Genomic DNA, 27,200 nt, shown 5'->3' with positions numbered 1-27,200 from the left:
AATGCCATGCTCGCCAGAAGATGGATGCATGACGGCTAATGCTATGTGCATGAATAGGACTGAATCAGACGGAGTAACTAGATGGACGTGCCAGTGCACACGAGGTAACGACTACATTGAGGCGGATGACAAATGCTCAGGTGGGTAATGGATTAAATCTGCATCTACGCACGACCCCGAAAGCCGCCTAAAAAGACATGTGGCAGGGGATGTTATGCCATCAGCCGTTGACACATAAAAAGAAAATGGTCAAATAAAATTACGACTAGCAGAATGAATTCCCACATCTATCCGTTCGGCAAAATATCTCTCATAATTTATCGCTTCTGTCGGTCCTGGAAATATGGTAGGGCTCGAGTATTATGTTCACGTGTCGCTCTTAAATATATCCATTCTTAATTGTTCAAGCAATCTAATCCTAGCACGCAGCCTCCGAGTCTCCAGCAACTCCCAGCCTGATTCTCTTAACATCTGGATAACGGTGTCTGTAGACCCGTAGCGGTTTTTGATGAACCGCGCAAATTTCCTTTGTACTTCTTAGTTCACGGATCAAATCTTCCGGCACGATATCCCATAAGCTCACTGCAAAACCAAGGTGTGGTCGGACGATTGCGAAATAGCACCTTTGTTTTATTTTCTCATCCGAAAATCTTTCCCCAATACAATAAACACACTTGCAAAAAAATATAAATAATACTTAACATTTTCCCTCCATATATGTGCTCATTGAACTAAATAAATAACATGCAGGGAACGCTTGGAGACGAATCAAGATGGTCTGCCTATTATTATGACTAGTCCTACTTTTATTATTATTATTTTTAAAAATATATTTTCACAGCATTTTTGCTAGTTTTATGCGAGGTGCAGGTATCACCAAGCACTCTCGTCTTTTTACTCTGTGTTGAAATATTTTCTGACAATCCGGCAAGTATTTAAAATTACTGCTTTTTGTATTGTAATAAACAAGTTTTTCGGCAGTCCAATAGTTTGAAGACCTTGATGCATTGAATGAGGCACTACTCCTGTGGTAGAGATAATGATTGATATTATGTGTACTTTATCTGATTTCCACAATCTCTTGATTTCATCTTTAAGTTCTTCATACTTTCCCATTTTGTTGGTGTAGGCTGTCGTTATATCATGCGAATCAGGTACGGCCATGTCTATCAAGCACATTTCATTGTGAGTTTTATCTTGCACTCCTAGATCAGGTCTATTGCTATGGACTGTTTTATCGGTAATAATTGAACGGTCATAATAAATTTTGCAGTGATCGTTTTCAAGGATGGTTTTAGGTGTGTGCTTATACTCCATCATCTATGAGTTTATACTTCGGAGCTAATTTCTGGTGGATGATGTTGCATATTTGATTTTGACGGTGCAGATAGTCTTTTATGGATAAGTTAGTGCATCCACTTGTGATGTGCTGTATCGTATCAGAGGCATTATCACATTTTCTGCATCTCTCATCCAATAAATTTGGGTGCTTAATAATATATTTTTCATAATGTTTTGTTTTCACCACCTGGTCTCGTATTGCGATCATAAATACTTCTGTCTATGGGAAGAGTGCCCATGCCTGAGCCATGCGTGCGATGCATCTTTATCGATTTCAGGGGCCTCCAGGGAATGAGTGTGCCTTCCGTGAAGGGATTTAGCTTTCCACATTGACATTTTACTATCTATAGCACCAGTGGCTTCACTAATTTGCGTACTTTCGTCAGATAGGTTTGACGTTGTGTATTTATTGTCTGCGTCGAAGATAGTTCTCATGAGATCCGAGGTACATTTCTTGCTGAAAAAGTATTTCCGTAGCTGAGAAAGTTTTGAGTTATGCTGATTCTTGATGTCTACGATACCCCTTCCACCAAATTTTCTGGGCAACGTGCTTCTCTCTATATTAGAGTTTTTATGGAGCATGTTTTTCTCTGTCATTTGGGACAGAATTTTTCTTTGTAGGTCGTCTAGATCTGTTTGTGACCATTTGATTACACCAAAGGAGTATGTCAGGAGAGGGATGGCAAAGGTATTAAACGAATTAGAGAGGTTTTTGCTGTTTAATTCCGTGCAAACAAGTTTCTTGACTCTTTTTTGGAATTCAGTCGAAAGTTTTTGCTTTATCGTAGAGTGGTCTAGTCGTCTTGCTCGTTGGAATCCCAGGTATTTATGTATTTATAAGTATCTCCCTCAACCATGGCCTCTATTATTTGCCCATCCTGCAGTGGAATATCATTCTTTTGTACTCTACCTAGGACTGTTGTGATAGTTTTACATTTATCTATTCCCAGTTCCATGTATATATCCTTAGAAAATATTTCAGTTAACCGGACTAATTGATTTAGATTATTATTATTAGATCCTGCATACAGCTTGAGATCGTCCATATAGAAAAGATGTGATAGAGTATGACATCTTGGTTCTTTTCCTTTTATTTGACTGCATAAAGATTATTATTCACGAGGTTTGATAAAGGGTTTAGGGCAAGGCAGAACCATAACCAACTCAAAGAGTCACCTTGAAATATTCCCCGTTTGATTTTGATATTATTCGTCTGCAAAAGACCCTCGTCAGTTTTTATGTCGGTACATAGACGGTATGGAGAAGTACGGTATGGAGACATTTAATAACTTCTGGGTGAATTTTATAGATGTTTAGTACTTCAATAAGCCAGGAATGGGGAACAGAGTCAAAAGCTTTTTTGTAATCTATGTAGCAACTGTGTAGGTTCCTATTCTTTTCTTGTATTTGTTTAAGAATAATTGAATCAATTATCAACTATTCCTTGCAACCTTTGTTTCCTCTGCGACACCCCTTTTGTTCTTCCGTAAAAATGTGGTTTTCATCTATATGGTTGTTGATTACTTCTGTTATGCAAGAGGTGAAAATTTTATAAAATGTTTGTAGACAAGTTATCGGTCTATATTTTGATGGATCGTTACATGCAACTTCTTTTGGCAGTAAATATTTTTTACCTTCCACTAAAAAAGCTGGAATATTTTCCGGAAACTTCAAAATTTCGTTTATACATTTTAGTAGAAGCTTATGGCAGCTGGTGATTTTTTTGTACCCAAAGTTGTGTACATTATCACTTCCTGGGCTTTTCCAATTATGGGTTCGGCTGAGAATCTTTCCAGAATTTCCATTGTAATAATGGGGGGAAGCATAGTTTCTATGTTTTCCGCTGCTGCTTTTTCATTTTTCATCCAGATCGTATTTCCATTATGGGATGTATCATTCGACCATATATTTGACCAAAATTTCTCCATTTTCTGAGAGTTAAAACTACTCAGGTTTTTATTTTCACAAGAAATGGATTTCTGCTGTTTGTTATTTCCCAATGTTCTATAAAAATTTCGTTGATTCTTTTCAAATTGGGAATTGTGTTGTTTTCTTCTTGAGCAATTATTATATCTGTTGAGTCTAATTTTTGTGGCTGCATGTTTTTGCTTGAGGGTGTAAATAATTTCTTTTATACTTTCATTTGGTTTGTCGTATTGAGTGTAGGAACGGTATTTTGTGAATGCCTTCTCAACCTATAATATGTAATAATACATTCTCAACCATTAATATATCATTGTTGAAATTGCTAATGCAACAATAACTATTGCTGTTGTTATTCTTAATAACAATTAAATTGTCATTTTCATTTATGGATTTTTTGAAAATGGAATTATAATACTTATTTACAGCGTTAAAGTCTCACTTGTTCAGTGTTATTGAAAATTTATATTGTCATTTCCTTAAATTTTGTTCATTTAACTTGTTCCTGAAGTTATTGTTTCTTTTTTCATTTATAATAATAATTATTATTTTTATTATTATCAATATTGTAATTATTATTATTATTTTCATTATTATTATTATTATTATTATTTTCATTTTTCCCTCTTGCTATCTTACAAGGATTTTTCACAGTGAACGGACCAAGTCAAGTTCAGCTGTGTTTTGTTATTACTTCCGTAATTATTCTATTGAAAGGAACCGTCGGACAATATGACAGGTGTCCAGGATGACTGACTTTTGTATTTTTGGTAGAGTTTTCTCCAAGTTTAGCTTTTTTAGCTGGTGTAGAACTTCGCACGGTGTGATTCCTGTTGTTGTTATCACTATTGGGCATATATCTACTGACTGCATCTTCCACAAGGCTTTGATCTCTGCTGCAAGTTCTGCATATTTGTTCTTGCGAGGTCTTGATATTTTTGTTTCTTTTCCTTGTATTTCTTCTTAAGGTTGTGGTCAGCCGGAACTGCTATTTCAATTATAAAGGTCTGCTTTTCTTTTTTTTTAATCCAGATTATGTCCGGTCTGTTATGCTGGACAGGTTTGTCTGTGTTAATTGTGTTGTCCCAGTATAATTTGTAATTTTCATTTTCCAGCACTGTAGCAGGGGTGAAAAGGTAATATGGTTCATGATCCACTTTTAATCCGGTAACATACGCTATTTCTAAATAAATAATTTTGCATACATTATTGTGTCTTTTGGTGTATTCATTACCTACTAGATTTGTACATTCGCTAATTATGTGTTCTATCGTCTCACCCTTTGCATTACATTTGCGACATAAGTCATTTAATACGCTTCCGTCTTTGATTATATATTTCCTATAATTCTTCGTACCAATTACTCTGTCCTGAATGGCTACCATTGTCCCCTCCGTTTCCTTATATAGCTCACCTCTTTGTAACCAGGCATTTGATAGCGATGTGTCTACGCATTCCTGATGAAGAAATTTGTGATGTATGCCATGTAACTGCTTGCTTCTCCATGTGTCTTCTATCTCCTCTAATTTTTCTTCATCTATTGATTTGTCTTCGACATTAAGCTGGAGTGGTGTTGCTTTATCATCATTTTTTACGACTGACTTATAGAGGTTAGTCGTTTCGCCTTTTTGGAAAAAGTAATTTCTAAATTTATCTATAATTCTGTAATGTAGGTTCTTAATGCGTATTAAACCTCTACCACCATTTTTTCTTTTAATGTATAACCTTTCGACAGCAGCATTTGGATGATGTGATTTGTAATCTGTTAACGCTTTCCTTGTCAATCTATCTAGGTCTTCTAAATCCGTATTAGTCCAATGAATTACACCAAATGTATACGTTAAAGTTGGAACAGCAAATGTATTTATGGCTTTTGTTGTATTCCTGCTATTTAACTGCGTTTTAAGTATAAGTTGAAGCAGGGGCGGATCCAGGATTTTTTTCTGGGAGGGGCACAAGCAAGGCCGTATCCAGGATTTTGTTCTGGGTGGGGCACAAGGATACCTCGTAATACAAAACGAACGCAATGATAATGGGACCGTATTAAAAATCATGCATATTTTTGAGGGTCTGGGGGGGGCACGTGCCCCCGTGCCCCCCCCCCCTGGATCCGCCTATGAGTTGAAGCCTATTTTTATATTCTCTGGTGACTTTTTCCTTAATTTCTTTCTGTGGGATTTGAGTGTTCTGCAGTATGCCTAGATATTTATATTTTTCATGTTCTTCCATGTTTTCGATTTTTCCGCTATCTAAAAGAATATCTTGCCCTTTAACGTATCTCCCTTTATTAATTTCTAATTTTCTGCATTTATCTATTCCAAACCTCATACATATGTCATTACTGAAGCTCTCCGTTAATTTCAACATATAATTTAACTCCTTCTGATTGTGGGCATATATCTTTAGATCATCCATGTAGAAAAGATGATTAATCATATGTGTCTGATTTCTATCAATTTTTAATTTGAATCAATATTTTGTTGAATTTAATATATTTGATAATGGGTTGACAGCTAAGCAGAACCATAATGGGCTCAGTGAATCCCCTTGAAATATTCCTTTTTTTATTTGGATAATACTACTTTGAATTTGACCTCGAGAGGTATTCAATACCAACTGAGTTTGCCACTTATTCATTACTGTGTTTAGAAACTCCACAATTGAAATATCTATTTTGTAAATTTTTAAGATTTCTTTTAGCCAATAATGTGGAACCGAATCGTATGCCTTTTGGTAGTCTATGTATGCTATCAATAGATTTCTCTTGGCCTTTTTTGCAGTGTTCATAATTACACTGTCGATTATCAATTGCTCCTTACAGCCTTGTGAATTCTTTCTACATCCCTTTTGTTCCTCCGACAAGATATCATGTATCTCGATATGCTTGTAAATCTTTTTTGCCAAAATTGATGATAGTATTTTATAGATTGTGGGTAGACATGTAATTGGTCTATATTTATTTGGGTCCATTGTATTATCGGATTTTGGTTTTAGGTATGTTATTCCTTGTGTGAGGAAGTTTGGTGAGGATTCTGGGTTTTTAAGGATCTCGTTTAGACCAAACGCTAGACTTTTGTGGATGGATGTGAATTTTTTATACCAATAATTCTGGATTGTATCTGCCCCTGGTGCTTTCCAACTGTGTGTGTTTCTTACACTCTCCGATACATCATTTTCTGTAATTTGTATTGCACCCATTTCTTCAACTTCTTTCATCCTATTCCTCTCTTCTTTAATCCAACTTGCCCCTTCTATCCTTAGATCAGCATCGTCAGACCATATACTCGCCCAATGGGATTCTAGGTCAGCAATGTTTGGGTGCTCCAAAATTTTTTCATTTGCTTTAATTAATTTCTGAAAAAAAAATTTCTCATTGTTATGAAATGAGCTATTATCTGATCTTCTTTTGTAGCTCTGTAAGTATCTCTTTAGTCTAGAGCTGGTAACCATGAGCTGCTGTTTTTGTTTATCTAAGTACTTGGCGATTTTTTCCTGATGATCTTTTTCTTTATCCTTTGTGTCCAATTTTTGGAATACACCATTCAATCTATTAAGGAGTTTTCTTGTTCTTACTCCTTGATGATATTTTGTTAACCTTCCTATTTCTTCTCTTAAGCATGCAATCTTATATTGTAAGCGTTTCTGCCACGGGGGTATTCGTTCCTCGCAATGTTTTTTATTCCTTCCCGGTGAGTCAATTTTTTGGCAATGCAGACGCAGCACTGCAATAGCTGCACAGTAAATCATCGAATGTATTTCTTCTAGGCATGCATTATGCCTAACTTTCTTAGATATAAGGGAATCTACGGATTTTAGTATTTCTCCTGTTTGTTTGCTAGTCTTTAGCTTTGGTAACCGGGGCCTTGCTGTTGGATGAAGACCAAAGAATTCTATAATCGCCTTTTCAACTTCATTTTCAGCTTTCAGGTTCCTGTTTTCGTTTTCCCCCTCAAAAGCATTACAGACGTATGGTTCATTAACAGTGATGTCCGTGTCATTTGCAGGAGCATTACTTACAGATTGGTCTATAGCATTGATGTCCAAGGTCATGGCTTCGGCTGACATTCCCATTCCATTATCATTCTCATTACCACTATCGGCCTCCCTCTGGATATCCTCTTTTATTTGGTTTAATACTGTTTCTGGGATAAGGTTTCGTCTGATTATAGCTCTAACCTGATCAGAAAGTCTTTGTTCCGAGACGTTTGCCCAATGCGGGAATTGATTAACAAAGTTATTCCTGAGGCTACTGCGATAACCAGTTAGATCTGTTTCCAATGACGTTACCTGATAATATGTACGCATGATAAACGTGTTAATTTCTACAGTCCATTTTCGGCGTACTCTGGGTCGTCCTGCTTGCGTGGTCCCAAGACTGTTACCTTGGGAAGCACAGTAGGCAGTTGTGGCTACGAGGTCTTGGTTGCCACTTCTGTTTTCGGCTATCGGTTGTTCGGGTGACCCGATAGGGGCCTGCCTGTTCAGCCCACTATCACCACTGGCTCGTGTGCTGTCACTTCCAGCAGTGGCTCCAGAAGTGCCCTGGCGAACCCCAGGCAGCGACCTTTCATCCGAGGCTTTATGCCGTCTACTCATCTCCATAGAATGGGTGTTGCATTTTATACCTACTGCCAGGTGTTTTAACAGCCGCCCCTAACATGGGAACAGACACTGACCAGGACGCCGCCCAATTTGGGAACAGACGCGCCTGGATTTTGGGTTCCGTTTTGGTCCGCGGGTGGTATTTTATTCCCCACCTACCCTGCATATCTGCCGAGCATTCCCCTATCCGCCACCTGGGGACGCGCCCGATGGGGGACGGAAAACCCCTCACGGGAAATAATAATAGCAATAATAATAATAATAACCCATTACGGGGTTATTATTATTATTCTTTATTCCACAAGACTTACTTGGAGGTCTGCCAGCGTCGGGCCTTGCCAAGACGCTGCCTCAAGTTACAATTCATTTAAAAACAATCTAACTGTTCTACATGTATCCAGTACTACAGATTTTTGAATGTTATATATTGTGTTTCTTTTAATTTTTTATTGTTCAATTCCAAAATTGAGTGATGAATGTATTATTCCTGTCGATGATATTACTATGGGGATGATGGTGACCACGTCCCGTTTCCAGATAGTTTTTATTTGCCTTGCGAGGTCTTAATATTTTTGTTTCTTTTCCTCGTATTTCTTCTTAAGGTTGTGGTCAGCCGGAACTGCTATTTCAATTATAAAGGTCTGCTTTTCTTTTTTTTTAATCCAGATTATGTCCGGTCTGTTATGCTGGACAGGTTTGTCTGTGTAAATTGTGTTGTCCCAGTATAATTTGTAATTTTCATTTTCTAGCACTGTAGCAGGGGTGAAAAGGTAATATGGTTCATGATCCACTTTTAATCCGGTAACATACGCTATTTCTAAATATATAATTTTGCATACATTATTGTGTCTTTTGGTGTATTCATTACCTACTAGATCTACTAGATCATTACTATTATTATTATTATTTTATATTTTTTTATGTTTTCACAGCATTTTTGCTGGTTTTAGGCGAGGTACGGGTATCACCAAGTACTCTCGTCTCTTTACTCTGTTTTGAAAAATTTTCTGACAATCCGGCAAGTATTTAAAATTGCTGCTTTTTGTATGGTAATAAACAAGTTTTTCGGCAGTCCAATAGTTTGAAGACCTTGATGGAGTGAATGAGGCACTACTCCTGTGGCGGAGATAATGATGGGTATTATGTGTACTTTATCTGATTTCCACAATCTCTTGATTTCATTTTTAAGTTCTTCATACTTTTCCATTTTGCTGGTGTAGGCTGTAGTGATATTATGCGAATTAGGTACGGTAATGTCTATCAAGTACGTTTCATTGTGAGTTTTATCTTGTACTACTAGATCAGGTCTATTGCTATGGACTGTTTTATCGGTAATAATTGAACGGTCATAATAAATCTTACAGTGGTCGTTTTCAAGGATGGTTTTAGGTGTGTACTTATAATAAGGAACTCCATTTTCTATGAGTTTATACTTCAGAGCTAATTTCTGGTGTATGATGTTGCATATTTGATTGTGACGGTGTAGGTAGTCTTTTTGAGATAAGTTAGTGCATCCACTTGTGATGTGCTGTATCGTCTAAGAGGCATTATCACATTTTCTGCATCTGTCATCCAACAAACTTGGGTTTTTAATTATATATTTTTCATAATTTTTTGTTTTCACCACCTGGTCTTGTATTGCGATCATAAATCCTTCTGTTTCTGGGAAGAGTTGCCCATGCCTGAGCCATGCGTGCGATGCATCTTTATCGATTTCAGGGGCCTCCAGGGCATGAGGGTGTCTTCCGTGAAGGGATTTAGCTTTCCATATTGACATTTTACTGTCTATAGTAACAGTGGTTTCACTAACTTGCATACTTTCGTCAGATAGGTTTAACGGTGTGTATTTATTGTCTGCGTCACAGATAGTTCTCAGGAGATCCGAGGTAGATTTCTTGCTGAAAAAATATTTCCGTAACTGAGAAAGTTGTGAGTTGTGCTGATTCTTGATGTCTACGATACCCCTTCCACCAAATTTTCTGGGCAACGTGCTCCTCTCTATATTTGAGCTTTTATGGAGCATATTTTTCTCCGTCATTTGGGATCGACTTTTTCTTTGTAGGTCGTCTAGATCTGTTTGTGACCATTTGATTATACCAAAGGAGTATGTCAGGAGAGGGATGGCAAAGGTATTAATTGAATTAGTGAGGTTTCTGCTGTTCAATTCCGTGCGAACAAGTTTCTTGATTCTATTTTGGAATTCAGTCGAAAGTTTTTGCTTTATCGTAGAGTGGTCTAGTCGTCTTGCTTGTTGGAATCCTAGATATTTATAGGTATCTCCCTCATCCATTGCCTCTATTATTTGCCCATCCAGTAGTGGAATATCATTCCTTTGTACTTTACCTCGGAATATTGTGATAGTTCTACATTTATCTATTCCAAATTCCATGTTTATATCCTTAGAAAATATTTCAGTTAAACGGACTAATTGATTTAGATTATTATTAGATCCTGCATATAGCTTGAGATCGTCCATATAGAAGAGATGCGATAGAGTGTGGCATCTTGGTTCTTTTCCTTTTATTTTGACTCCATATTGAGTATTATTCAGGAGGTTTGATAGAGGGTTTAGCGCAAGGCAGAACCATAACGCACTCAAAGAGTCACCTTGAAATATTCCCCGTTTGATTTTGATATTATTCGTCTGCAAAAGACCCTCGTCAGTTTTTATGTGCAAGATGGTGCTCCATTTTTTCATCACAGTATGGAGACATTTAATAACTTCTGGGTGAATTTTATAGATGTTTAGTACTTCAATTAGCCAGGAATGGGGAACAGAGTCAAAAGCTTTTTTGTAATCTATGTAGCAACTGTGTAGGTTCCTATTCTTTTCTTGTATTTGTTTAAGAATAATTGAATCAATTATCAACTGTTCCTTGCAACCTTTGCTTCCTCTGCGACACCCCTTTTGCTCTTCCGTAAAAATGTGGTTCTCATCTATATGGTTGTTGATGACTTCTGTTATGCAAGAGGTGAAAATTTTATAAAATGTTTGTAGACAAGTTATCGGTCTATATTTTGATGGATCGTTACATGCGACTTCTTTTGGCAATTAATATGTTTTATCTTCCATTAAAAAAACTGGAATATTTTCTGGAAACTTCAAAAATTCGTTTATATATTTCAGTAGATGCTTATGGCAGCTGGTGAATTTTTTGTACCAAAAGTTGTGTATATTATCACTTCCTGGACTTTTCCAGTTATGGGTTCGGCTAAGAATTTTTTCCAGAATTTCCATTGTAATAATGGGGGGAAGCATAGTTTCTATGTTTTCCGCTGCTGTTCTTTCATTTCTCATCCAAGGCGCATTTCCATTATGGGATGTATCATTCGACCAAATATTTGACCAAAATTTCTCCACTTCCTGAGAGTTAGAATTACTTAGGTTTTTATTTTCACAATAAATAGATTTCTTCTGTTTGTTATTGCCCAATGTTCTGTAAAAATTTCGTTGATTATTTTCAAATTGGGAATTCTGTTGTTTTCTTCTTGTGCATTTATTATATATGTTGAGTCTCATTTTTGTGGCTTCAAGTTTTTGCTTGAGGGTGTCAATAATTTCTTATATATTTTCATTGGGCTTGTCGTATTGAGTGTGGGAACGGTATTTTATGAATGCCTTCTCAACTTTTTTTTTTAATGATGTACTTGGATTGCCAGTTGAAAACTGGATTAAACGTGCAAGGTCTTGTCTTAAGGCATCCACTTTCCGTTCTAATTATTATTATTATTATTGCTATTATTATTCCCAAAAATTAGTACATTTTCCACCTACAAATGGTTTCCATTTGACGTTATATATGCTTACGTGTGCCGATGCTCTCCTAAAAATAGACTCCTAAGAACTCCAGCAGAAGGTAGTTATTGAGGAGCAAAGCCGACAGGGGAGTGCACGTTAATATGCGAATGTCAACTACTACAGTAATTATCGGTAAAAATACCTCATCAATGACTCGTTGTAACGTGGAAAATTTGAATGCGAGTAAATTAGGTTTGTTTCAATTTGCGCAATCTGATCTTTATTTTTCTATTCTCTTTTCAGTAGATACTGCTTATGGGACCCTTACTAGAATCGAGCTAGTTCCAGTAAAAGAAGACACTGGCGCTATGCTGAATTATCACATCCAACCTAACGGAGAGTATTGTTTGAAAGAAGAACGTTGTTTACTTGACCTCAACGCGTATTGGCCCATCCAATGCAAAGTCACTTCGCGACTCCACAAGGATTTTTCCATGAATTACAGACATTCTTATTATCCCCACTGGAGGGACTGTATGATATTATTACAAAAATGGGAGGGGCTACCAACCAACTTAACAGGAGAGGCAAAAATAGGGTGCCCCATTGAAATAGACGATATAGAAGGACTACTATCTTGTCGTCACGAACTCATTGAGTTACATGCAACGATGCTGTTCCGGTTCACGGTATGTTATTTTTGTAATTCCATACCTTTCATACCCTTCTAAATTCAAATTCAGCAACAATTTTTTCTATATTTCTGTTACGGAAATGTATTTTGCTAAGATTTTTATCTTCCTTTTCAAGTTTTCCTTTTCAATGACACTTTATGCATATGTGTTTATGAGATTACAAATTATTTTATTTGTTTATTACTATTCTCTTAGGTCCCTTTAAATAAAAAAAAACAATTTAACTTTGTAAACTCCGAAGGGAAGTTACCTTCCTTGTCCTTGTGTATCACGATTTCGGAGTCTACAATATGGTTACAGTTAAATCAAATTAGCACAGCGAAATTATTGATTAATTGACACCAGGAAATAATTGACAGCGAAATAGAAAGTGTGTGGTGTACAGTTAACAGCGAAACAAAAGAGGTATTCATGTTTGCTCTTTTTATAGGCCTCCGAACTCCGAAGTTATTATTATTTACCAACTAGAAAAATAAACATCCGCATTTACTCTGGGAGACAGTAAAAGAGTAATAGTTATTAGGGGAAGATTTTCATTTTCTATCTACAAATTGGTGTACTTACACTGTAAAGCCGAACTGAAAGAATAGTGAAATCAGCGAAATACTACCCATAGTACATGCAAATCACTCTAACCCAATCAGCTGACAAGCCTACGAGAGGAAATAAGATATTAGACTTTTTATCAGTAATCCATCATAAGTTCATGAAAGAAATTGATATTATTGACAGTATAAGTGAGCACAGAGTAATTTTTAAAGCGTTAAAAATTGATGCAGCGACAGCTACAAAACCAAAACACAATATTTATTTATTTTATTAAGGCAACATCATTAAATTTGGCGATATGCTCGATGACTCCTACACATAATTTGTAGCTATAACAGAGGATAAAAACACATATGTAAAATGTAAACACTCCTTAGAAATCCTGCGTCAAAGAATCATATTATAAGACTCATAAGAGCATAATTCCGCAAAAACTGAAATGTGATAATAAAGAACCAAGTTGGTACAACAATGATTGCATAAGAGACCACAGGAAAAAGAGTAAGCTATACAACTTGTCCATTACGTTTCATAATAACTGGAAGGAACTTGAAACAAAAGAAAGTTATGCTGTACACGTTCAATACCCAAGATATCAATGCGGACAGCACTGCAAAAGTTCAATAAGATAGGTACTTGATGAATTACTCGAAGAAAATTCGAAATCATTTTGGTCGTATGCGAGAGAGCTTCAGGAAAAACCCTCAACCGTATATTCGTTATTTGATAAAGATGGTAAACTTGTCACCGAAAATATTAACAAAGCTAACATTTTATAATTAAAAACATCAGGATTAATTATAAAAATTGCTATATTATTCCATCGAAAGACAATTTGTTTATACAATACAGACAGTCCTGAATTTTATTTAGATAACCCATGTACCCAATACCCGCGCGTGTCCTCAAGGGGTTAGCTTCACATATCGTGCCTTACTCTGAGATAAAGAGAAGCAGAATTGACCCAGGCAACTATCGTCCAATTTCGTCAACATCAATTATAGGCAAGATACTCGAGCATATCGTTGTTAGCAATATCATGACTTTCTTCGACTGTCGTAACATCCTCCATGGCTGTAAGCACGGCTTCCAAAAAGGTAGATCATGCGAAACAAAACTCCCCCTCTTTCTCACTAAGAGATATTTTTTCCCAAATCCAAAATGAAATATTTTGAAATGGGCTTTTTGTGAAAAACGTTCTCGCATCCCTACTCACATATACTCTCACGGCCATCCATGAAATTATTGCAATTGTAGGATGCCGTGAGTGTTCTCTTTACTTTCAGCTTCTCCCAATACCATGAAGTGACAGAGCTACTCGATAAGTATACGATTCAAAATCAACAAGAGAACACGACGTACTACATATTGGAAAGCTTGGAGGAAAACACAATCCGCGCCCGTGTGTCTTTCCGCGGTCTCAATGACGAGTTTCAGGGCGAGGATTTGGACTGGAATGAGCGCATTCGCAACATGAGAGACTACTTGGAGAAGCGCAAGCCAGGTGCCGTGAACTTGAGGAGCACCAGGTATTGCCATCCGGAGAGAGGACACGGGTTGACGTGGCCAAAGACTCCCCAGGGAGGCCGCACGCTTCCCGAAGAGTCTTGTCCGAATAGCGACGACACCATTGGACCACTTCGTAGTTGCCAGGGTGATTTCTTCGAGGTAAGCATGAAATACAATACGCTTTCTTATACTTAAAAAAAATTAAAATACGAGTCCCAAAAAGGAAAACTAAAATTCACAAACCGTTTCCCGTGACAAGACGTTACCACTGGCTGAGAAAGATAGGGGCTACGGAGGCACCAACCCTCGAAAGCTAAAAGACTGAAAAAAGCATTTCTTCTTTGAAAATTTTAATAATTAAATTAAAACCTTTTAAAATAAGGGATGAAATTGTAATGCATAAAAGAAACTTACCATGAGGTAAAATTACTAAATATGTACATTAATATTTGTTTTTAAAACTTTATTCTTAGGAAAATCAGGCAACACCTAAGTATTTCTCAAATTATTTGTAACCTCCCGGAGGTCTGCTACTGCTTAGCGGTTATCCTCAAGGCTTCATATCTTCATATCACTTTATCCCTACCCTAGATCCGCCACAGGAGTCCACTCAGAATAATAATATCCTTGTTGTCGACTGGTTACTGCTTTCTAGTACATCGATTACTCGAATTTTCTGTCGATATTAGGGATTGGCGGTAAATAAAATACTGACGCCGTTGTAAATAAAACACTAAGACGGTTCTAGGTCAAACACTGAGACGGATATTTTCAAAACGCACATCCTTAAAAACATACTCCCAAATGGCATAAATAGGTGTTTCATCAAGTAGGACACTGCACGAAGCGTGCGCCACGGAAGAAGAGACGGTAGCACGAAGTCATAATGGCATAAAATATGTGATTAAAATAAAAATATTTTTTCCGAGCAAACAATGTTAAAAACTATTGAAGCGCTGTTATAATTTTCTTAAAATTTTGGATCTATAACCTTTACTGTGCTAAAACTTGAACGAGTACGGCTTGTCCCCCTCTATTTTTGATCATAGGTACGCCTTTGTACTTATGTGTGTTGTCACGGGTAGAAGGTTTTAAGACATTCCAACCGTATAGCTATTGACCATATTAGTGAATGAACAGAGTTGACCTATAGTATTCATACTTTGTAACGGTTGAGACCCGTCACCCCATTTTTCTTCATCCCATCCCGCACCCCTGTAGTTGTCCTTGGTTCCTGGCATTTATTAGTCAGGACCAGTTCAAGACATCAATTTCACCAAATCTCCCGAGTTCTAACGCACGTAGGTTTTCAAAAGTCAAAATAAATTATCATCGAGGAAGGACTTTGTGTGACTTCATGCCAATCAAAAGTTCATTTGTGGTCGACAGGTCACTTGAGCAACCGAGTCAGTAGGGGTAATTGCTTGCTACTCTTCCGCTGCCGCCCCGAGGATCCACTCGTTGCGCCTGAATATCTTCAGCGCCAGTATATCATATATGATACATCTAGCATGTTATCATTTCTTCATTTGAGATTGTCCCCAAGTGCTGAGCGCCGACTGTGTCGTATTCTATACATTCTGCACTCTCTCAGGCGAGGTCGATGACAAAAGACTAGTTTTGGTGTTATTCTACAATTAGTGGCATTAGGAAAGGGGATTACCATTCATTGATACTACTTTCCAACTATTTTTTTATGTAATTACAACAACAGGACCCTATATATATAATCAATACCACTTATTTATGCATCTTTTATTTTTGTATGCAACCCTTTTTTCGTAATAGGGTCGTTTCCTTCATCAAAGAAATCGAATGGCATTGATTGCGATTCGTTTCCTAACATTAGTGTATTCATAATACACAAATTATTTGGGTTTAGAAAAACCGGTTTAGACGAATGGCAATGGTCAATTTTATCCTTATTTGAAAAAGGCAAGATTGGCCCGCATGCGAAGCCTCTCCACGTGACGTCACAGGGACCAAGTTTCTACACGAGAGGATAGGAGTTTTACATAGCCTGAGGTTACCAATGCATGCATGAGGCACAGAGCTCAGAGAAACACGTCTTAATAATCACCTATTAAAACTGGCTAAGGTCGGAAAGTTTTCTTCGTTTGATAAGGTATTAATAATCCTTATTTAAGCCAAGCGCTACCAGCTAGCATGGTACTCTACTACCTGCTAGCATTCTGCGTCATATCAGCGCTCAAAGCATCGCCCCAAGGTCGCCTCACTTGAGGCAGCGGGAGCCAGGACGACGTCACACGGAGTTTTCCCAGCATTCATACTTAGAGGTCGCGTTTTTGCACGCTTGAAAATTTTCACTTTTCATTTAATCGCTAAAAATAGATACCGTCGTTTAAAAATATAAAAGTGTGAAATACGTACTCCAGGAGTAATGATCTTTTGATTCAGGCAATAAAAAATAGTAGGAAACCACCCTATTGTTGCATTATTTTTAGGTATCATGGTCAATATAAGTGGTAAATATCTCAACAATTACAATTTTTTTAATTGGGTTAATATTTTTCAGCACAATGTCTGAAGAGGAATGAGGCAAACGCAATTTTTCTGCGGAAAATACTAATAATATAATAAAATTTCAGGTCTGAAGAGGTTTAAGCAGCCGAATGTCACTCGGTAATTTTGGGCATTTCTTCCACGATTAAGTCGTTAGCATAAGGTCACTCAGATGATATTGAGCAAATAACACTCACTTACACTTAAAAATGATATTATTTTTCTCTATATTGCAATGGAGATCCGGTTGTATTATTTTTCACCGTCTTGCAGTTTTTTCATATCTTTTTGGCACTAATTTATTTACATTTCCATGCTGTGTTACATACTGTCAGTTGCTAAAAAATTACATCTAATCCCAAAAAGTTGAGATAACTTCTGACTACTCTTCATTTATACTAGGTATGCTCAGATTAAAACCTACCTTTTTTAAAAATATAGACTTTTTCCAGCCATTTCAAGGTGTCCTATGGACGTCCATTTGACAGCCAGACATCCACAAGTCTCTTGTGAACATCCTTTGGATGTCTATTGGATGCCATTAAAAATGACATCCTATAAAGGTCACGCAACTTCTGCCAACTATTCATTTATCCTATAGTCAGATTTGAAAATACCTTTTCTTAAAAATACATAGAATTTACTTATGCTTCTATAGGTGCCTATCCTACCCAGGTAGTAATTAATCCTTCTTTTCCAGGGCGTTTATTGGGAGCCTTTGCCATCACCAAATGACTCACGTGTACAATGTCGTAAACCTCCGCAACGCTGGGAGCGATTATCAAATTTGAGTCTTCACGTGGAGCAAGGTGATTCCTTCGAGAAGTTCGCGAAGGAAGTGGAAAAATATTCTAATTTATCAGCAATTGAGGTGAGATCCCTGGAGTAAGCGTCGTGCCATAATACTGAGTGATGTCATTATTTTATTCAGGTCATGGTACTAGTAAGACAGACAATAAGGATTTTGTCCATTTTTTTCTTATCTCTGCTCCTAAAGTTTATAATAATTGGAATACTTAATGGAAGCCGTTTATATCTAAATTTTCATTCCATATTATATGTATCAAATCCACAAATGGAAATCCAAGCCTTTCGAAAAACAAGACACTCGTTTAGGGAATTCCTTCATTGCATAATTTAATTTATTTTTCGATGGCGATTTCATTCCTCCATTAGGCCTGATTTCGATATTATCTTCTGATCGCGCCCAACTCTGTTGATTTCCAGATCAGTATCATCACGGAAACATTAACTAGGGTAGCAGAAAATATAAGTGATGCTTCAAAGTTTTCTCGCCAAGATATTATTTCTGCTCTAACACTTGCTAACACTGTTTTGGACACAAATCCCATCGAAATCATGGCGTCAGACAACGCATCAGGGACTTCAAATGACTTTCGTCTGGCGACTGAGAAGCTGATGGTGGCTGCTGCGACGAAAGATGTTGAGCCTGTTTCTCTCGAGCATGTGTCTGGATTCTCAGCGCTTCCTGAAGCAGGAGTCAGAGGATTCAAGGGTATGAATCAGCGTAAAGAGTGAAGACTAGCTAAGATGTTAATCCAGTTTTCCATAAGCTTAATCGTATACGTAACAGAGTCTAACGACATGACACATTCACAAGCACATGTTACCGTGTGAATGCATGAATAACACAGGCCAACGACGAAAAAAACTTTTTTAGTGATAAAACCTTATTCTTATTTAAGTAAATGAAAGGTCGTAGCACTTTTCCACAAGAATTTTTAATGCGTACAACGCGTTTCGGCTCACTGAGCCATCATCTGGTACAAGACGATGAGCCATCTGGTACATTCTGATGATGGCTCAGTGAGCCGAAACGCGTTGTACGCATTAAAAATTCTTGTGGAAAAGTGCTACGACCTTTCATTTACTTAAATATGTCTAACTTCCACCAATTGAAGTCTGAATCTGTTGACCTTATTCTTATGTTTTTTAATGCTGCTGAATCCAAATGTGATGCCTTAAAAGTTGTATCACTCACCATTCATTCAAATTTTACTGTTAAATTTATGAAATTAAGTAATTTTTTTAGAATTTAACAGCTTTTTTAGATAAAATAAAATCAAAAAAGTAGGTCTAATGAACGAAGATAATGGGGGATTGTTGTTGCTACTTCACCGAGAAGTGCAACAAGCGATTATTCGCAGAAAAATCTACATATGAAGGAAACTTCAAGGAAAAAAGCTTGCATATTGCTTGGAAAGTATGGGTGATACAAAAAAGCTGAGGCCAGGTGTGGATTCGGCACATAAAAATCTATAAAGATCAGCTTTTAAAATAATAAAAAACATTTTCAAATAATATTTTTTTGTTGGTCTGTGTAATCGAGAATGGTTTACCACGTAAACCACCCAAACTTGAGGACATGAATGATCAGAAAGTAATTTGGTTTATTATTTAGTTCATTTGTTTGACTTTGAGTCATGTCCAGCGCTGTCTAAAGTAACGTTCGGTAAGACTGCAACCATCTTCAAGGAGAATGCTTTTATTCTCGCTGAAGACAGTGGTGAACTAAATCCTAGAAAGTCCGATGCCCAACACTTCAGCTACCCTATAGAAGAGGTTCATTTCCTTCTTTAAATGCAATTGCTGTTGTAACACAAACATTTTACTTAAACGATTTTGAAAAATTACTGGAATTTTTCCATATATAATCTTATTAGCACATTAACAAATTAAATTTCAATTTAAATTTTTCATTTAAAACATTTTTGCAACGTTCTTCCCCTTGTGCAAATCTATCTCCTTAAGCTTAAGAATCCGTAAGTGGATATTTATATTTCACTTTTTTATAAATTGATATTCACATGATATTAAATGAAATAAAACTTTATATTTTTGATTAACATGCGTCATTTTTTTAGGCTACCAAGAGATGAACGGCAATGGGTCAATGATGGTAAATATGACACCTATATTCTGGAATAAAGATAACGAGAATGACAACGCGTCAATGGTCGTCATGCTCCTGGAGAACACAGACTTTTACACTGGCATTACAGCCATTTTGTACAATAAAAACAGTTTATATCCTGTGAAACCATTCGAGTCTTATGAAAATGTCGCCCAAGTTTCCTCAACAGTCGTCTTCCGCGCACATAAAATGGATGGAACAAATAACAAATCACCAATAAAATTACTTCTACTTTTCTCAAAAGGTGAGTATGAATGTAATTACACACTGCTGCCAGTTGCACAGCGAGGGGGGGGGCGTTTCGGGGATTAACCCCCCCCCGAGCTCAGATCATTTTTTAAGTTTAATCCATTTCACTTAATTGGATTAATATTACTTACGGAATAGTGTAAATATTAATAAAATATCCCTCAGAAGGACGCAAAACTCACCATTTTGAACCATTTATATGAAAAAATTTTCCAGGGGAGGGTACCCGCACCTCCCGCTTACCCTGGCGGGAATTCCACATCCTTAGACCCCCCAGTGTTTTGCGCCCAATCTCACTCGCCTAGCCTTAATTCCTAGCTGCGCCTGACTGATGCAGCTGGGAGAAGAGGGAGATAGGGAGGTTCATTTGAATAAGAGTTATGATATTTGTGGATTTGCCCCTCCCCAGGCTGTTTGTCTTTTTTAATGTATTTGACCGATTAAGGTATGTTTCCATTACGTTCTTAAAATGCATGCTTGCAGTCTTACCCAATAGCCAATATGGCTCACTCCCTTTTATTCCATCTAAATGTCCTTTAAAGTCTCCTACGTCCCCTCCCTCGTTTACCTCTACACTCCAACACCGTTTTCAACATCCCCTACCCGCTAAGTACTCGCTCCATTCATGCTTCCTGTCTCCTTCGTATCTCATCTAAATGCTGTCTCTCTTAACCCACCACGTTCAGCACTTCCAATCCACGTAGTGTGCACTCATTCCCTCGTTCACTTTCTCCCTTGCACCCTGCTCTCTTACTAATGCTCTACTGGCGCCATAAAGTGTGAACGGAAATAATGCGAACTATTGACAATAACGAAATGTGAAACCGCAGGGTAGTGTTAGGACATCTGTTGGTTGATTTAAAAATCAATTTCACCATGCCTCTCGGTTTGTTCACGTTTGTAATTTAGACTGCTTAGTATTTTGACTTTTCTGGCACTGATTGGACGCTCCTACTACACAAAATTAACACAAAATTACTTACAGCTTCAGTTCAAGATTTTTGAGTTTTCCATTGCCGCCATTTTCACGTCCACTTCCCACGAGGGCTCGTTAACGAGGGAGCATCCGCGTTCCCTTGTTCACTTGCCCTTCGTTGCCTTGCGCCCTCGCCAATTGGATCCTCCCTTGCTGTCGTCGCATCCGTAAGTTGACGATTGAAAAGTGTACGAAGGGTGAATAATTGCGAATTGGAAAACCGTCTAATTATTCTTCCTAAACGGTTATTCCTCCTCTCAGTCCACTTCACATTCTCCGTTCATCCTCACACTCACATCTCGAACGTCTCCAGTCTTCTCCCGCCCTCCTTCCTGAGTGTCCGCGTCCATATTTCATTTACGTGTCGCACCCGTCTCTTTCCGCCAGTGGGCTTATTTCGACCGGCTTCAAAAATCAAATAATAAGTGGATAAGTTGTTGCAAGCTTTGCCAACATATTTGTCATGACTCGACAACAAAAAGCAGTGCGCGTTTTACACAAGAGCCTCATATGCTCAGAATTGTAGGACATTATAGCCATATGGCTACGGTGGGCGGAAAAAGGTTAACAGAGTCATCTGCAAGTCCACATTGCATGCGAACATTCCACAAAAGAAACTTTATTTTATGTAGAAGGGGATTCTAAACCTGGAACCCCGAATTGACGTGCCGCAAGGCGCTCTACCGCATAAGCTGCCATCGCTGGTATCTAGGATACTAGTCATTCTCATCCATTTTCTCAGTGGCTCATATCGCCGGCACTTCCTTCCATCTGATTTTCTTCCTGTTTGCGGTAACGCTCTATGCCGTACCATTAATAGCCTGAGATACCATGACTTCTAATCCGAAAAAGAAAAATTTTTCATTTTAGGAAAACATTTAGGGCTCTTGCTGTAGAAACAAAATTATCTGTCTTGGAGAAAATTGTGGAGTTGAGGCAAGTGGAACGAAACCCTTGGGGCGGGCTCGCGGGTTACACTCCTAGGGCAGGGTCTATAAGCGCGAGCTTTTTAACTCTGCGCCCAGAAGGGGGGAGGACAGAAAGGAAAAAGGATTGGAGGCATCGCCGCGATGAGAGCCCGACGATACCTCCAGGGAAAGAACGGGGGAGGAAGGGCGGGGACGAGGAGTCCCGCACCGTCACAAAGGCGGGCTAGCCCTACTATTAGCGAAACCAAGCAATACGCTATTAATATTCTACCAATTCTAGTAGATTTTCCTATAAGGAAGAAAAATCTATCGATCGAATCGGTAGATAGTGTGTAGTTGAGGCATTCATCTTATCCAATAACGTTTTATTGAGGGGAGAAGGATGTTACCAATAGGCTAGTTGTATCTTATAGGGATGTATGGAGGGCAGCCGCCAAAAGGGAAAAAATTCCGGGGTTGGTGGTGTGATGCACCGAAAGCCACCCCCTGGCTATGTGCATGGCTTAATAGCAGATTACGTGATAGAGCACTTGGAACACATTCGGAAGATATGGCTTCGAATCCCTACCTAATGAGATGATATTTAATCTATGAAATTATTCCACATCTCATCATCATCATCATAAGGTAACAATCCTAAGATTGCTTTGATGCAGCTCTCCATTTCTCTCTCCTACCCACTAACCTTTTCGTAGCAATGTACTCTTCTCTTATACATCCCATATAACCTGTCCTATGAAACACTTACAGGGCCGTCCCTTGCCCTTCTTTCCTTCAACCTGTCCTTCAACGATTGTCTCCATCAGGTCATGTGGTCTACTAAGTTGTCCCGTCTGCTGCTTAAGGTTTTTAGGAGGCTTCTCTTTTCTACCACTCCTCTTAGGACTACCTCGTTACTTACGTGGTCAATTCATTTTATAAAATTCGAGGAATCAAGCGAGATGGAGTGGAATTGTTTCATTAATTCATTTTATCTTCATCATTCTTCGGTAGCTCCACATTTCGAATGCTTCCACTCTTGACTTCTCATTGCACATCTATACCGGGGATTCCCTTTTCGCTTTCAGGTCCGTTCAAAGGGGCAGAAAATAGCAAATGCGTGTTCTGGAAGGAGAGCGCACGTCATTGGACGGATGAGGGATGCAGGCCTGTGTGCGACACCCACCTGGTACCACCAGACATGTTCGGATGCATCTGCGACCACCTGACCGACTTTGCTTTGCTTGTGTCCCTACCGCCTAAGAATGGCGAGTGGGGAATAGACGATGCCCAGATCTCAACGGTCCACATCGTCTGCTCTTCAATCTCCCTGCTTTGCCTCCTGGCCATGTTCCTCTATGCTGCACTGTGCCCGCATTGGTGTGAATCCCTGTATGTGAAGATCAACCTGAACCTCAGCGCCTCAGTGGCCCTCTCGCTGATGATATGTGTCGTCGAAGAGATTCGAAGGAAGGCCATCCACGAATGCGGCCAATCAATGTCCTGCATCGTCTTCGGAGGTTTTCAGCACTACTTCATGGTCGCCTCATTCTGCTGGGTCGCGGTGGTCTCAGTCTTCTTGGCCTCGCAAGTCCATCCGAACAACGTGCTACGGGTATGTCACTTATACATTAGATGATTGGATAAGGTACAACCGTTAACAGAACGTGGCACAAACCACGTGGAAGTTTGATACGGCCTATATTGACTCCTGAAAAGCAATCATGCAAATCTAACATATACATTACTTTATGCATATATATTTTTAACTGCAGGAGCCTCAAGATCCATTTTATCTATTTCTATGTTCAAGATTGTAGGCATTTATTACAGACGAAACGGCGACTTTTGCATGCATTGACGGCAATTGAAATGGGGTCCGAGTCAAATGCACTTGGGCACATTTTTCAATAGGATATTTTGTGTATCTTATAACAATACGATGCCAACTTTTGGAGATCTCTCTAAAGAATTTTAGTAAAACAAAGCAAAGGTGGAGGAAGTAAGTAAACCGGTTCTAAGAGCCTATTTCAATATTTTTATCACCATTTCTGTGGCCAACCGACTGCTTTTTCAATTGTAACACTCTTCATAAAATAAAACCGGTTGCTGATAACATGCTAATCAAGGGAAATATATAATTCTCAATTAATTCTGCAACATTTTAATAAAAATGATCACATCAGAGACCAGTAAAACCATAAGGCTGCGTTACTATGAGGAAGATTCAGGATAGAACTGATGAGCTGCCCCAATAAATCAAAATAAATATCATGCAGTTTAAATATAATGCACCAAATATATATGAAGTATTCTAGGAAAGAAATAGGAAAACTATAATGTATACTAGCAATGTGTGGGGCACTGATGCTAATAATAGCTGGAGAGCATTTTTCGGGTCATTGCTGTAAAAGGTTCCTCCAACATATGGGAATGCTTAATGCGTTGGCACTTAAACATATATAAATTTAGGCAACTAATATTCAATCATTGTCAAACGCCCTAGAGGTGACTATGGGTGCAGTATTTACACCATTAAATGGGGGAGCGGGCCTCTTGAGCCGCCCCTGTCATATTCATTCGGGAGGATTATACTATACATTAGCAATGCCTAACATTGGTTTGGCCCCGATGAAGAGAATAACATGGCAACAGCCGCCATTTTAAGTGCATTAGGCTGGGAGCCGCTGGAGACTCGGAGGCTGCGCACTAGGCTTAGATTCCTTGAATAATTGAGAACGGATATCTTTAAGAGCGACACGGAGAGCATGATATTTGAGCTACACTATATTTCCAGGTCCGATAGAAGCGATAAATTACGAGAGATTTTAGCGGAACGGATAGATATTTGAATTCGTTACTCTCCCAAACCGTGAAGGATGAGCACTTTGTTTTTGTGTTAACCGCTGGTGTCCTAACACCCCATCCATATGCCTTTTAAGTGGCTTGTGGGGTATTATGTAGATGTAGATAACCTTGATGACAAGAGGCAATGGCATCTATAAGAGCACTTGAAGAATATTTGTCAAATTCACTGATGATTTCTACATTTGGGATATATGTACCTTTGATTGTGAGTACATTTTGGGAGTTATCTGCCTGATAATTCTTAGTAATAATTTAAGATGATGGATGGATATTAGATGGTGGAGTAGAATCATTGTAAGGTTTCTTTTATTAATTTAAAGCAAGGATAGCCTATCATAATTTAATATGCCAGAATAAAATATACAAGATTAAGTATCATATTGTTCCTAGGCCAATCCCAGCCAAAGCATGATTCATTTACCTGATTCAGACTGCCTATTTTTTTTCTTTATTCTCCACGTTTATAGGGAGTGACCTGGCTTTGAGGTTGACATGTAGATGTAGATTTATATATTTTTTCATCTTTCTAAATGTTCTGTTTCAGACAAGAATGACCCACCTCCTCCACCGTTCGTCCGTCATTGGCTGGGGCCTTCCAGTGATCCCTGTTGCTGTCAGTATGGGCATTGACACACGCCTCTATATCCACCGTCCCGGCACAGCCTTCTGCTTCCCCGATGGAAATGCCTTTTATTTCGGCGTGCTGACACCCACGGCTGCTGCCATGTTGACGACAATCGTAGCTTTTACGTTCATCATTTGGACCATCTTCTGCTACAAAAGCCCCATTCCAGTTATATCCACGAAACCAAAACTCCTCCGCCGATTCTGCTCAGCGTTCATCTTGTTGTTTTCCCTTGGATTCTACTGGGTGATTGCTCTGCCCCTCCAGCTGCTCACGTGGAAACCGACGGCGTACCGATATTTCAGACTATTTGTCGCCTCCACGGTGGTATTGCAAGGGACGTCGCAGTTTTTGCTACTCATCGCCTTAAAGAAAAGCGCTCGGACGATGCTGTCCCAGCGATTGTCTACAATATTCTCCAATCTAAAGAGTTCTTTGTCGTCATCGAAGAAATACACAGTGATCAAAGATAATAGCGACAAGTTCATATCCTACCTATCTTCGGGTAAATATACTGTAAAAATGGATTCTTCCCAAGAATTGCAGGATTTCAAGCAGTGCTAACCCAATTTATGCGAAATTCATCAACAATACTCTTAAATTTAAGAATCATGACCTTAGTCCTAGATTCGCCAAAGCTATCGCTTACGTTCCTGACCACGGTCTTAGAATATGAGAAGGTCTGGACACTCTCCGTTCAGGCATGGTCATTTAATGAAGCCGTTTCCCGTTGAGGCCGGTAGGGGCGCCACCTATCCTGAAGGGCAAGTTTCCTACGTATCTGTATACGATACTTCAGTAATTATGAACTAATTTATGGCAAAAATGAATATAAACACATCGACAATGGTTACTAGTTAACAAGTTCATATGCACTTAACATCTTACAGCGAAAAATACCTAGAAATCGTTCTCATACGTGAGTATTAATCAAATGGAAGGCGTTGGATTTCAGCTTCGTCTGCTTCCATACCTTTGTAAAATCAGTTACAGCCATAACGAAAGATTGTCAGCAGTTAAAACCTTATGTAGTGAGGAAAGGTATATTTAAGGAAATAATTATTTATAGCTATCTTGTGGTAAACGTTAATATAAGTTGTCATAGAAGCTACGTACGCACCATTGCCTCTGAGCCCATCGGCATGTTTCCACGGCCTTATAAGAATATAGATGTTATTCCTTGCTTTCAAACACTATTAACAAATATAATATCAGAAACGCAAACGGCTTCTTACCAAGGCCGAAGTGAAATACTTCTTATGAAGTCACGTGTGTTAATGTTTTTAATCTCCTGAGTCTCGATCAAGTGATAATAATAATGGCAGGGCACAGCAAACCTAAAAAATGATTCTATCCTAGGGACGTTTTGCGGGTATAGAATAGGCATATTTAATCGTTGAACGGGGTGAATAATTTCCGGAAGTACCATTATTACCGTTAAAGGCTATTTTATAACGATGCTTGCCTACTCACCAAAGGAATAATTTGAGATTTAAGGAAGTAAAATACCATATGAAAGATAAGAACGAAAGAGATTTTGCAAATAATTTCCGAATAAACTTCCACGAAAACAGTGCAATGGATATAATCCAAGGGATTCGCGGATGTCTGATCACTTTCAGGTGCTGGAAAATCTGAAATATTATCCCTCGCCCAAAAATAAGATGAGTAGTACGACAGCAAGGGTGCCTACTTACAAAAAATATTGGGGGGGCCCAAACCGAGGACCTTGCCCCGGTAAATTTTATAAGTTGTGAA

General features: G+C 38.4%; 2 protein-coding genes across 2 annotated transcripts; both read left to right on the top strand.

The window, feature by feature from the left end:
- On the top strand, positions 1 to 20,004 carry LOC124163816. Its single transcript, XM_046540911.1, has 7 exons — positions 1 to 140; positions 11,909 to 12,294; positions 14,107 to 14,517; positions 17,582 to 17,752; positions 18,109 to 18,397; positions 19,767 to 19,911; positions 19,986 to 20,004. Exons 1-7 carry the CDS (start codon positions 2 to 4, stop codon positions 20,002 to 20,004), a joined length of 1,560 nt encoding a protein of 519 aa, XP_046396867.1. The 5' UTR covers position 1.
- On the top strand, positions 19,930 to 26,094 carry LOC124163800 (putative adhesion G protein-coupled receptor E4P). Its single transcript, XM_046540893.1, has 3 exons — positions 19,930 to 20,060; positions 23,038 to 23,564; positions 25,362 to 26,094. The coding sequence occupies exons 1-3, from the start codon at positions 20,006 to 20,008 to the stop codon at positions 26,004 to 26,006; spliced, it is 1,227 nt and encodes a 408-aa protein (XP_046396849.1). The 5' UTR covers positions 19,930 to 20,005; the 3' UTR covers positions 26,007 to 26,094.
- The last annotated feature ends 1,106 nt before the right edge of the window (positions 26,095 to 27,200 follow it).

Source organism: Ischnura elegans, chromosome 8 (assembly GCF_921293095.1).
Source record: "Ischnura elegans chromosome 8, ioIscEleg1.1, whole genome shotgun sequence".
Classification (NCBI taxonomy): Eukaryota; Metazoa; Arthropoda; class Insecta; order Odonata; family Coenagrionidae; genus Ischnura; species Ischnura elegans.
Note: the sequence above shows the minus strand (reverse complement) of the source record. Positions and strands in the feature narration are given on the sequence as shown.